Here is a 13,558-nt window from a genome sequence, read left to right as displayed (position 1 = left end):
ACTATTCTCAAAATCTGTTTTTTTTCCTATATATATTCAGAACCAAAAATCTCAGTTTCTAGATGATCTATATTCATGTTAGATTTAAGATAGATTTTATACTTAGAACAGCCCATAGTGTTTTCTTGGTGAAATAATGAAGAAATGATTTTCCAACAAACTGTTCTGTAAAAGGCTTTCTCTTGAGTGTGTCTTCACAATGAAATGAACACTTTAATTCTAATATCATCTAAAGACTAGATTTTTGGGTCTATTAAATTAATTTATATGCATTTTTAAATTAGATGTTTAATTAGATGTCACCTCATTTGCCTAACTAAATATTCATTTTTGAGTTCTAATACAAGATACAAAAAAATATAACTGCATAACTGGTAATTTTTTTAAAACTTGTAAAGTAAAAAACACTAAGAAATACTTGTAAGTATGAGATTTCCAGCTGTCAGATTCTGTGTAATTATTACATTGTAGCACCAAGTAGCACAGGTTTTCATTTATACTACCATGTACTTCCATGTACTTTAAAATCCATTATGCAAAGAATGAATCAGAATCAGACTCAGAAAGAGCTTTTATTGCCAAGTGTGCAAGGAATTTGACTTGGTTTGAAGCTTACAGAACACACCACATACATATACATATACATATACATATATGTACGTACATCTACATATATATACACGCATACACTGTACAGTAGACACAATAGGCTTAAATGAAATAGATATATGTACAGATGTGATATAATACAGCTATGTGCAAGGTGAAAGCAATGGCACAAGCATTAAGGATATGTGTACAATTAGAATTACAATTACAATTACAAATGTTAATTGTAATTACTACATACTTGCCTAATAAATACTCGGTACTTACTCTACTATAAAATAAAGTGCTACCCATTTTGTAGTAGTTTTTGATCACTTCTTAGTAGCAAGTTTAGACTATTGTACTCTACTATATCTATTTTCTGAGGCTCTTTCATCTTTTCCTCTCCTATCCTTTTCACTACACCTGTCTCTGCTCCCTTTCTTCTTTCCTCACTCGGTCTCTCTCCCTCCTTCCCTTTCTCCCTCTCCATCTACCTCCCTCCCTCTCACTGTGTCTCATTAATGCAGGCCAGCAGACAGTCTTTCTTAAGAAGGCAGAAAATTGCCTTACGTAACGAGTGGCTCGCTGTTTGAAAATACAAATGTGCACTGGTGACTGAAGCAGAAAATAAGACTATTGCACATCGGCGACGGCGCATTTCATATGAATAATTATAAAGCATGGCACGGCGCTAGCGTGCAGAAGCTGGCCACTGAAAGCTACAGAGAAAAGCTCCTTTTTTATTTACTTAGAAATTAGGGATTATTTTTCAGAAAAAAAAAAGCAGGAAGCCTGCAGAAGGTGTCTGGATCAGGATGAGCTAGTGGAAAAAGGAATGACTATGAATTTTTTTATGACATCTTGCCTAAGAAAAAAGTTTCAGATTTGTTTTTTTTTTTGTCCTCCTTACTTTTTACATCATGAAGACTTTGAGAAACTTCTCTCACAGAAAATGCACATAAACACTACTGCATTAAAACATAGACACTGTCTTGTTTCTTCATTTTCCTTATGTAGTGCATATGTTGTAGACAATTCAATTATGTTCACATGGTCATTTTTAACATATGATTTAATTTTTCAGAAGGGATTTTCTTAAAGGAATAATTCTTTTCACATGCGGTCACATATCGTTCACATCATGTCACATGTTTCATTGAATTCACATGTGGAATTGATGGGTGTAACGTGGTGAAATATATCTTTGTTTGGTTTGAACATGATCACATGAAAAACATGTGAAATGTATATAGTGTTGCCATAAGGGTTGTATTGGCAACACTTTTTCATAATATTAGCTGTTTATAATCTGTACAAATAAAGACACAAAGAATTAACTGTTGACATTAACAGGCATCACAATGATAACTATCTATTGTGATGCTATCTATTACACAAGCATGGTCAATGGCAGAAAGCTGAATTAATTGCAGGGCCTGAAGAAGTGCACTCTTTCATCCTCTCACTCTTTTCTCCTCTTCACAACCATTAGCAGTTCCAAATTGTGTCTTTATGCAGAAGTTTTCTTGTCCTCACTCAGAGTTTTGTCAGATGTCCATCCTTCTCTAACACCAACCACACACTTGCAGTGCTGTAATGAAAGTAATAAATAACGCTGAAAGGGGTAACAGAACAATTCCAGAAACAGATGGACAATAATGTGTAGCACTTGTTAAGTTTGTTCCAACCCCTGTAGACCACCTGGAGGAACATATGGAAGAAACTGATCAATGCTGTCTTCAAATGTCATAGATTCATCACTCCACTTAGAGATGATACAGTGCAAGTGCTTGTAGTTGTGTGTACATGCCTGAGTAGTGTATATTTGAAAGAAGGGTAAGTGTATTGTTGTGTGCGCATGTGTAAGGGTGTGTGTGTGTGTGTTTGTGTGTGTATGCAGGTTATTGATTGAGCCCCTGACCACATCATTGCCACACAGGCGCTATCAGTCACCATTAATCTTGCACGTTTGCCTTTCCAAATGGCAGCTGGCAGCCGCCACCGAAAAAGCTCAGCCATTTCTCTTCATTAGCGGCGTTCAGTTTGGGACATGATAGTGCGCAGTAATCATTTACCATTATTCTGTTTATGAAGCTTAGACACAGCTGACCCTCACCAGACTGAATAGAGACCATCAAAAGATCACCAGCCATTGATTAGGCCAATATTAAAGTCATTCAAATGCTGGATTTGTATGTCAGGACAATAAGCAATGTGAAAAGGGATGGCATTCTGCGCAAATGTCGCAGAGCAGAATTTGATATGATGAATTAGAACTGTTTAGGTTGCCTTATGTACATACACTGGATTTTATTCCTTTCCTTAGATTAAGATCGCTAGTTTTTATATGTTTTTATTCATGCAATATAACTTGACCATTGATTATCCTGTGTCTACCTATATTTGTATTGGGTTTGGTTTCTAGCCATGCTTTATTATTCAGGTGAAATACCATTGATATTGATTATATCAGTGGTGTGGGTAAATGCTAGCAAAACTGCTGTCCAAATGCGATTAAGAAAACACTATTTAGCAATAGATGTCTCATCACACCAGCACTTTTCTTTAGATTTTATAGAAGCATATTCTCAGAAACTATATTATCCTCAACTCTATTCACATACTTGTGTGTGTGTGTGTGTGTGTGTGTGAATAATAGATGGAGTCATAATAGGGACTAAAATCACCTATTTGTTTGAAATTTACAAATAACAGAATTCTTTTTAAGACTTTTATTTTACTTTGTTAAGTCAAAATGACCTGAACACAGTTATTACAGATATGTCAGTTTTCTATAAATTTAAAAGTGGCCATCCTGAACAGTATGTAACAAGTTAAAGCAAATGTGCCAGCTTACACTTCCAAGCAGTAGTAACGGATCAGCACATTATGCCTTAGTTCTTCCTTAGTCTTTCCTGTGTGCTCACACAGACTTTGCAATGGTGCAGTAGTCATAAATGCACCATATATGATTTCCCATCTCTCAACAGAATACAGTGTAATCTGGTTAATTTAATCATTAATGCCTTTTAAAACCATACTGGCTTCATCACAGTGGGAAAAAAATAGGATGAAAGACTAAAGGATTAAAATCTATGCATGAAATTAGTTATCAGTGATTTGAGAGAAAGAGAGAGAGAGAGAGAGAGAGAGGAAATTCTCTATAATGGCAAATACCAGAGTTAATTATCATAGAGTTAATGAGTCGCATGATTGACGCTTAGTCCCAGACACTCGATCATGATTTTATAGGTGCATTTGTCAGTTTATTTCCTGCCTTGTCTAGTCTTCATTTGCATTCTGGCTCGTTAAACATGACCCCTTTTGCCTCTCTTTTTGCTCTATCAAGCAGCACATGGTCAGTTGTATTTATAGTTGTATAGATACAGCTCCAGACACTGACGATGTAAAGTCACAGGCTGGTGGAAACTCCAGCTTGGCCTGAAGTCAAAGTCAACTGCTCTTGCACAATGAAAGTATGCGTAACTAACCTAACATTACCTAGCTAATCTGGAAAGCAGGATTTTAAGTAATATGAAATGTACTTATGTACTTAATAACACAGCTTATTTAAATCGTATAACAAACTTCCACCTAATGCTAATGTTAGTTTAGTGTGTTGGAAAGGTAATTCTAGTTTAGTGTGTAAGAAAGGTAATGCTAACTTAGTGTGTTGGAAAGATAATGCTAGCTTAGTGTGTTGGAAAGATAATGCTAGCTTAGTGTGTTGGAAAGATAATGCTAGCTTAGTGTGATGGAAAGGTAATGCTAGCTTAGTGTGTTAGAAAGGTAATGTTAGTTTAGTGTGTTGGAAAGGTAATGCTAGCTTAGTGTGGTGGAAAGATAATGCTAACTTAGTGTGTTGGAAAGTAATGCTAGCTTAGTGTGTTAGAAAGGTAATGTTAGCTTAGTGTGTTTGAAAGGTAATGCTAGCTTAGTGTGGTGGAAAGGTAATGCTAGCTTAGTTAGGTGTAACTGTTAACTGCAAGCTGGTGTTTTGGCAGATGGTAGCTAAGTTAGCTGGCTAATGTGGCTAATTTACCTAGCTAATACACATGGAAAATGTAATTTTAACAGCCACCATCCTGTCTCTATCTCACTCGCGTGATATATATATATATATATATATATATATATATATATATATATATATCACCCCCATTTGTGTTTGTTGAACATCCCATTCCAGATTTAGTCCCCCTTTGCTTTTATAATATGCTCCACTCTTCTGGGAAGGCTTTCCACTAGATTTTGGAGCATGGCTGTGGGGATTTGTGCTCATTCAGCCACGAGAGCATTAGTGATGCAGGCACTGATGTTGGGAGAGAAGGTCTGGCACACAGTCAACTTTTCAATTCATCCCAAAGGTGTTCGGTGGGGTTGAGATCAGGGCTCTGTGCAGGACATTGTCATACTGGAACACGTTTGAGCCTTTTAGTTACAGTGAAGAGAAATTGTAATGCTACAACATACAAGACTCTACACAATTGTGTGTTTCCACTGTTTCCAGTTTGGGGAAGACCCACATATGGGTGTGATGGTCAGGTGTCCTCACACTCTTGGCCATATATAAGTATATATATATATATATATATATATATATATATATATATATATATATATATATATATATATATATATATATATATATATATATATATATATATATATAATTCTTTATAAAATTGATTCAATTTGCTTATTTCTTGACTTGCAGCCAGAGCAGTTGAACAGAAGAAGCAGTAGCTTTCTGGTGGTCAGACTTGGGGAATAGAGGTTTTAATGGCATTTTTATGTACCCACATTAAGGAAAGACCATGCCAAGGGACAGAGAGAAGAATAGAGGGAAGGTGAGGGTGAGGTTTTTGCACAAGGTGGTAAGAAGTCTGCAGAGAGGAGCAGTAAGATAGCAAGCATGTTCACTCTGTCATGCGAAAAGAGGGGAGAGAGGGAGACCAAAGAGAAAGAACACGAGTGAGATAGGGACAGGATGGCGGCTGTTTGCTGTTTTAAAAAATGGGAAAAAGAATGCATTAATATATGTTACTATGGTTATAGAAATATTCTGAAGAAAAACAAGAAGACCTGCCCAAAACAGCTTCAGCAAACACACAGTTGTGCAGATATTAGATCACACACTCATGATTTATACTGAAAATCAACTTTTTTTTTCTTTCAATGCACCAACTTTCTTTCTATTTTTGTTATATTAGGGCATTTTTTTTAACCTTTGTTTTATCTATAGCTTTTAAATATGGATCCCGTGATTCATAATCCATTAAAGATGGATTAGAATGCGTTATATACCACCTATAATACCTTATCATGCTTTAACAAAAGCCTCTATAATTACCATATCATTATGGTTACATGCAAAGCACTTTATAAATCACAGGTATGTGTGTTTACAAGAGTCAGTATAAATAACACATTGTAATATCTATTCATAAGGACTTTATAGGCAGTAATATTGTAATGCACTGTATTACAGGCTCTGCATTATAACTTGCTGAAGAGATATTCTGTTAACAACACTAGTGTCTATGATATTCTTATAAACAGGCATTACACAATTTACTAAATACTTAATATTTATGTATACCGACATTACAAACTCATTAATATACTAATGCTTTTTAAAGTGTTATGCATCTAACTTTACTTATGAGTTTTTTAAATACAAGTTTAACCATTCTAAGCTATTATACCACAGCACTGTTAAATTCTCAATTCTGATTGGTCAGAAAGTGTAGATTAATTTTCTGACAATGCTTCTGGCTGCAAAGTTTATATTAATGCACTCCTTCTAATACATTATTGCTTCTAGAGTACCAGCTTACCCAGGGACTTGAATGGCAGATTTCATAGAACTTGTGGCCGAAGTGGATACTATAAAACGGTACCTACACTTTTCTAGTAGTACACTGTATTTAATCCAATGTAGGTACTCTACAAACTGTCAACAAACCTTCAATAGGCTGTTAACAACCTGACAGACATCAACCAGCCTATACAATATGTCAAGGGTTTTTGGTTGTTGATGCTTAGTAGATCATATATAGCATCTCTACTCATCTCTTGTCCTATCACAATTTCAAATTCAGTTCACTGATGTATGACATGCTGAAAAATATTTAAACTTTATTTGACTTCTTGTTGAGAATGAATTAATAGGCTGCTTCCTTACTGCTTCACTAATGAGTCTAAAGCAGATTATCCAAATAAAGTAATACTGAATATATAAATTAAATCATCAGTTTTTGGAAAGCGCCAAGCTATCTTATGTCCAGATCTCCACTTATGTCACAGGGCTAATGCAGTTAGCATTGCCTTTTTATTTTTATCTTAAAAACAGCGCTGGTTTCCCTGAGATCATGAACATCTACAGCGTTAACGGCAGTCACCTTGAGGCCAGTTGAATCGGATTGTATTCACAGTGAAAGCGATAGAGTCTGTGTGAATAGAAAAGGCAGAAAATGGACTCTAGCTTTTGGAGCGTTTTACTCGGGTGTTCAGAGGTCTCTCTGTGCTAACACTGAGCCATTTTTCCTTCCTTCTGGAGATTACATGGGTTGTTGCTCCATCTGACCGTGCTGGTCAAACGACCATTGCAGGCCACACAGAACTTAATAGAGTTTAAAATTTACTCACCCGCTTTGGCAAAGGGTGTAAAATGTGTGTGCGTGTGTGCGTTCGTGTGTGTTTGTGTGTGCGTGTGTGTGTGTGTGTCTGAGGATGAGGGATTTTTCCTCACTGAATGAACAGCAATATAGATAGTAATTCTGTTTAATTTGGGTCTGCTTATATTGGTAAAAATGTTGTTTTTCTTTGTAATTGCTGTATTTGTTGCACCCTTAAAATTGAGGTTCATTTACAACTATGCCTAAGTTGCAAAGTTTAATGCCATAAAACCTCAGATTTGTACTCTTCAGTTTCATCATGTATAATCTCTTTTTAGAGAGAAAAAATGAGAGAAGGAAGGGATGTGTTTTACCTGCAATTTCCCTGCGATTTGTCTGTAAGCAGGAGGCCTTTTTAGTGACACACATCCATGTCATCAGTAAAAATGCATGGGGCGCTTAAACGTTTCCTGCCTCGCTGTACCTTGCAGAAGCGAGTCAGTCTCCTGGAAAATCACATGTTTAGACTCAAATTCTGCAATCCTCTTCTCCTCACGTTTCCCCTTCCTCTCCTACCTCCTGCTGCTGATTTTACTGAAGCACACATTAGCACTTGTGCATCGACACTGGGTCTGAATGATATTAATTAACATAATAGAGGGATTTGTACATATTTGTATTCTAATAAATTGATATACCATTAACTGATATGAGTGTCAGTGGTAGAGCTGTGATGATATTGATTTTATGGCTTAGAGTTGTGTATGGGTTGTGTTTTAGCATACACACATGCTGTGCATTTGGTTACTTAAAGAGATGAGGTGTTGGGTTTTATATGATTCACAGGGCACATGGCATCCTTTCAGCTCAGTTGTGCTGTTGTGGAAGACGGCAAGGATAACAACGATAAGACCACAACACCAAAAGATATGACAAACAAGACTTAATCAGGGTGAAAGCAAGAACATAATAAAGTAAGAACATAATAAAGAACATAATAAAGTAAGATGTGTAAAAGGGAAATAAAATAACCCAACCATGGTAACATTATGGAAGCTTTTAGCTTTTTCTGACCTGAGACGAGCTACGTGATATAAGCTTTATATAACCAATTTCTTTGCTGATCATTAAAACAGATCTTCATTAGCTCACTAAGTTTCATTCTCTTGTCTCGTGGTTCAAGAAGTGAGATTGGGTGGGATTATCTGTAAACACAACCCCTGGTTAATATTTTTACCTTGTCTATTTTGAGTGTCTCTCTCTCTCTCTTTTTTTTTTATACAATCACATGGAAGGACCTTGCTAGGAAATCAATATTAAAAAAAATGACATTTTGTAAGCATCTAATCAGTGCATATTAAGTTAACCTTACACATATGTTTAATATGAAATGTTTTTCACTTGTGATTATCTGAGTAAAATGCAGTGGTGAAAGAGTAATATTACGGATAATTAAAAGTACTGCTGTTATGGTAATAATTCCCTGAAGTAAAAATAAAAGTGGTGATCTAGAAAATTACTGACATAAGAGTAAATATAAAAAATAAACTTTTACAACTGACAGAACTAATCTGAAAATGTCCTATATCTGAGTAATGCATTTTTGAACAGTTACTCTATGTTAATTAATCACATGAGCTATGCTGAAGTGAACACCACCTTGATTATCAACATTATATAAAAAAAGTAACGTTAACTTGACTGGCTCATGTTAATTCATCCATGTTTCTTGCTACATAGATAGCTATCCAGCAAAGATGCCCCTTATACATTGTCCTTTGCGTTACCTACAAGTTGTAGAAGCACTTAGACATATTTAATACAACGGACACATAGAACTGGCATCTTAAGTGTAATAAAGATCTTTCACGCTATAAAATATCAAAAGATCTGACTAGTTACTCTAGCCCACTCAGCTTGCTGTGAAATGGCAATATCTCCACAGGTTTTGTGAAAAACATGTGATGGTGCATTTCTTCAACATGTTATTGGTGCGCATGTGAATTCAAGTCAACACATAAGACGTCATGTTATTAATATGTGATTGCGACCACACGCCCTACATGATAGAGATAAAAAAAAAATAAAAGAATCATGTGAAAAATCACATGGACAAAAAAAAAAGCAAAATAATCATATGATAAAAATCACATCTGATATATAAAACCACAAGCCATACATGTGAGAAGTTAACATGTGGCATTAATTGAATCATGTGAGAAATCACATGGGGGAAAAAATCCACAAGCAGTGCATGTGAAAAATTGTGAAATACAACTAAAACCACTTGTGTAAAATTTACAGGTGAATCATGTGGAGTTTGTGTGGCTTTTCTGTAAGGGTACACTGATAAAAGAAATTATTATTATTAATAATAAAATATTATTAAATTATTAAAAATATTGTGATGCCATCTTTTAATTTTATAAAGAGCCTTTTTTGACTGTTGTATATTTAACCATTTTTATTAGTACAGCAGAGTACCATTATCATTATGTGGAAAGATCTCTGAGGTGGAGAATTCTTGTGGCAACAACAAAAAAAAAAACAATAAAATGTTCTTAAAGAAACCAAAAAAGGTTCTTCAGTGGCATCACTCTAAATAATAATTATTGGCACCTTTATTTCTAAGAGTGTAGTAACTCAACTCCGCAATAACTCCAATCTCTTACGAATAACACTTTTGTATGTTTCACTACCTGCCTTGATGCAGGTAAACCTCCTCAAGCCTCTTAATGCATTTAGTTGTCACTATTGCCAAATAGTGAAGTATTGAAGGACGCAAATCATTGATCTTAACATTTAGGCCACTGATATTATCAACTGGCACTTGACTTTTGCCGAAGGACAAAGGAACGCTGAACAAAGAAAAGATGATTTCTGTGATTAGGAGTTTAAAAAAAAATAACTTTCAGTCCTGGGGACATGGTATCAATCTCATCCAATTTCAGGCCACCAACATGAAATATGATTTCATAAGACAAATGCGATGTCATTCTTAATGTGCTTAACCTTTACTGTCAATGAAAAAGTATTGATCGCTCCGTGGCATTTTCTCATCATTTGATTTCAGAAAGCCTGGTAATACATCGCTAGTGTGGTATGATAAAAGATAAATGGCTGCTGAGTGGTCTCAGTTTAACAAAGGTGGATTCCTTCCCACGAGAGAGAGAGAGAGAGAGAGAGAGAGGCACAGATGTCTTACATATTTATTATACCTGACACTCTTTGTAATATTACACTTTTTACACTTTTGTAAAAATAAAATCTATGCAATTTATGGAATGATTAATTTGGCATGGGCATCTTAAAAATAGTCATTTATTGAGATAGGTATACAAAATGTTTGAGTATTTTAATAGTATATGAAATTTAAATTAATTAATTTATAGTAAAATTAATTTTGTAGTACTGTATAGAATAATATCAAATGAACTTACGACAGGAGGCAGTTGAGAAAGCTGAAGTCACAGTTGGCAGTAATGCACATCTTGTATTGGTACAATTTGTAATTTAGTATAATGACAGAAAATAGATTTTTAACTAAAATTAAAGTGATATGACTCGTGTAGAGCTATGATGAACAAAACAAACAGAAAAAGGTTATGTACAACCAAATCAGTTATTATACAGTTAGTATGGAATAATATTTCCCAGCTAATTGGTGCTATTGTGCTAAATGATTAAGGGCTCTATTTTCCTGCAGACACAAATTTTACTAATGTGACTGGAGCGTAAGCCAACTTTTCCCCCTTATTGCTAGTTGCTAATTTCCTAGTCTGAAATGGACATGCCTGTGCTGACGTCAGTGGAGAGGCGCAACAGAGGGTTTGATATTTCAACTCTACAGATGCAAAACATTATTTTATATTGATTTCAAGCTAGTTTTTACTGTGGAGTTCTATGGATGTTTGCTGTTTTCGTGACCCAACTATGAAATGGCTGCTTGACCTAAATACTATATAATGAAATTATTTTATCCAAATAAATAAGAATAAGCAACTAAGAATAAGTAGCTCCATTGTGGCATAAAAAGCAACAGATACAGAGAGCGCTCACTCCACTACTCTCAGTTTAGTTCATTTCTGGAAATATCTTGCTAGCTAGTTAACATTAATAGACATATGGTAATCCATATAACACTGAATTGAAAAGCTATGTTTGGGCATTTGCTGTAATATAAATAATAATGCTTGTTATTTTATATTGGCTGACGCTAGCTATCAGGCTGAATATCTGAGGTCAGCTGTCACTGTTGGTCTAAACAGTTAGCTATTTTGTTACTTCACTGCTACATGTAGTTAAGCTAGTAACTCGTAGCTAACTATTCCCAACACTTAAAGTATATAATGTGTATTACATATACAGGCAAATGTATATCATTACAAAAATATCACTTCGTTTTTAGAGAAGAGATGTTGTTTGTTTAGATATCTCATAACTACATATTTTGATCGTGATTTTATGCTAACCCTAAACCTTTTAACCCAGGTTCCATCTGTACCAATGGTCTTAAAAGTAACTCAGCATATATGTGCCATCATGACTCTAAGGCTCTAAAGGTAGTGATGCCACTGATGTAGCTCTAATTACCACATTACCCTGCTCACTGCTGGAGTAAAACAACAAGATTATTAACTTTCAAATTTAAACACATCATTTTGTTTTGTCCTGATTTGGTTACACTTTAAATAAGATATTAACTGATATCAGAATCAATGGAATCTGAGTGTTCAATTCTGTCATTAAAGCCTCTCTGCCTCTCCTCTCCATCTGTTCTCCACTTCATGCACTGTTTCTATTACTCCCTCATTGTGGGGAGTAATTGGACAATCTATGCGCAGACTCTGTGAGCTCTTGATCTATTTAAGCAACCTAATAAAAGGCTCCAGTCTGCCTCTTAGGATTCCAAATAGCAAACCATGCACACGACTTGATAGAAGGTTAGCTTGATTTATTAGCTCTGCACAAAAGTGTGTGTATGTGTGTGTGTGTGTGTGTGTGTGAGAGAGAGAGAGAGTGTGTGTGTGTGTGTGAGTGCGTGTATTAGGAAAGGACATGAGTGTGAGAAAGGGAGCCGTGGGGAATAGAGGAAAAGAGACAGGACACTCTTTTTAGGGAAGAAAGTGAAACAAGGAAGTAAATAGTTTACAGGACAGAGGCTCATATAAGGTGGCCTGTAAATTGTAAGCTGTGAAATGGAGACTGTAAAACATTTATTTTTTATCTTGTTAAGACCAGTAACAAGTTATATTTTTTAAAACCTCTTATCAGCCTAATTTCTGTAATCAACTCTTTATGTTAAAATATTACTGTGTGTATAAAATTATGCCATTTAACCAAATAAAGGCTAATAAATTCAGTCTTGGTCTACTGTTAGTTGGAATTTAGGTCACTGAACCTAGGTATAGGTGTAACTTGGACAAGGATGCTTGAGGCGAGGCAGAAAGAGAACTTGGACGTAAGGACAAACGAGATTTATTATACATACCAAGGCAAAACCTGGGGCATGAAACAGGACATGAAGTCAGGGAAACTGTGACAATATTGCACCTCTCATACAAAGGGCTTCATTATTATTATTATTTTTTAAATTAGAAAATTCATCATTCAGATTTTAACACAAACGCAGTCACTTTGACTAGACGTTCAATAACCTGGATAACCGAAAAAAAAATTAATCCAGTGTATTTGTTTCCTTATCTTTGTTTAGCTCAATCCACTAGCCAGCCAAGCAGCAGTAGCAGCAGCAACGATGGGCTCTATTGCTGGATCACAAGTGTTTGGGAATGCTGCTCTGCCAAACCTGCAGGGCGTTACAGGCCAACTGGTCACCAATGCACAGGGACAGGTCAGTAACACACACACAGCAATACACACACACACACACACACACAGATATTCAAACTCATGCAGACACTGACAGAGGGGATCAGGTCACTCAAACTGATCAGTATGTATTTGAAATTAGTATCATTTGGTTCACTCTGAAAAGTGATTATGGCCTTACGTAGCTTCTACATATTAATACTATGTCCATGTTACTATAATAAATTGAGTTCCTAAATGTACATATTTCTGTTTAATGAGTTTAACATAAACCTGCCATTATTTACCAATTTATTTTTGTTGAACTTACATATTTTACTTAAGCAGAAATTCTGCCATTAATTTAAACATGTGAATTATTTTTTTTAAGTGTTCCGCCTAAGTTATTTAAAAATTTCATACAGCATGACTGAAATTGTCTAGGCTGTGCTGTTTAATTTACTTAATTTATTTTACTGAAATTATATTTCCTGTATATTTCCTTAGAGGTTAGCAATGTTGTCTCACACTTCTGGGGT

General features: G+C 35.2%; 1 protein-coding gene across 2 annotated transcripts in view; it reads left to right on the top strand.

Moving 5' to 3' along the window:
- The window catches only part of pou6f2 (POU class 6 homeobox 2), a 94,480-nt gene that overhangs the window by 56,188 nt on the left and 24,734 nt on the right, over nt 1-13,558 (top strand). For both annotated transcript variants that reach the window (XM_026938181.3, XM_026938182.3), the window contains one exon: nt 12,925-13,062. In XM_026938181.3, coding sequence (XP_026793982.2) covers nt 12,925-13,062 — 138 coding nt within the window. The remainder of the gene's footprint in view (nt 1-12,924; nt 13,063-13,558) is intronic.

Source organism: Pangasianodon hypophthalmus, chromosome 22, assembly GCF_027358585.1.
Source record: "Pangasianodon hypophthalmus isolate fPanHyp1 chromosome 22, fPanHyp1.pri, whole genome shotgun sequence".
In the NCBI taxonomy this organism is placed as follows: Eukaryota; Metazoa; Chordata; class Actinopteri; order Siluriformes; family Pangasiidae; genus Pangasianodon; species Pangasianodon hypophthalmus.
The sequence above is the reverse complement of the archived record's forward strand: the minus strand, read 5'-3'. Positions and strand labels throughout refer to the sequence as shown.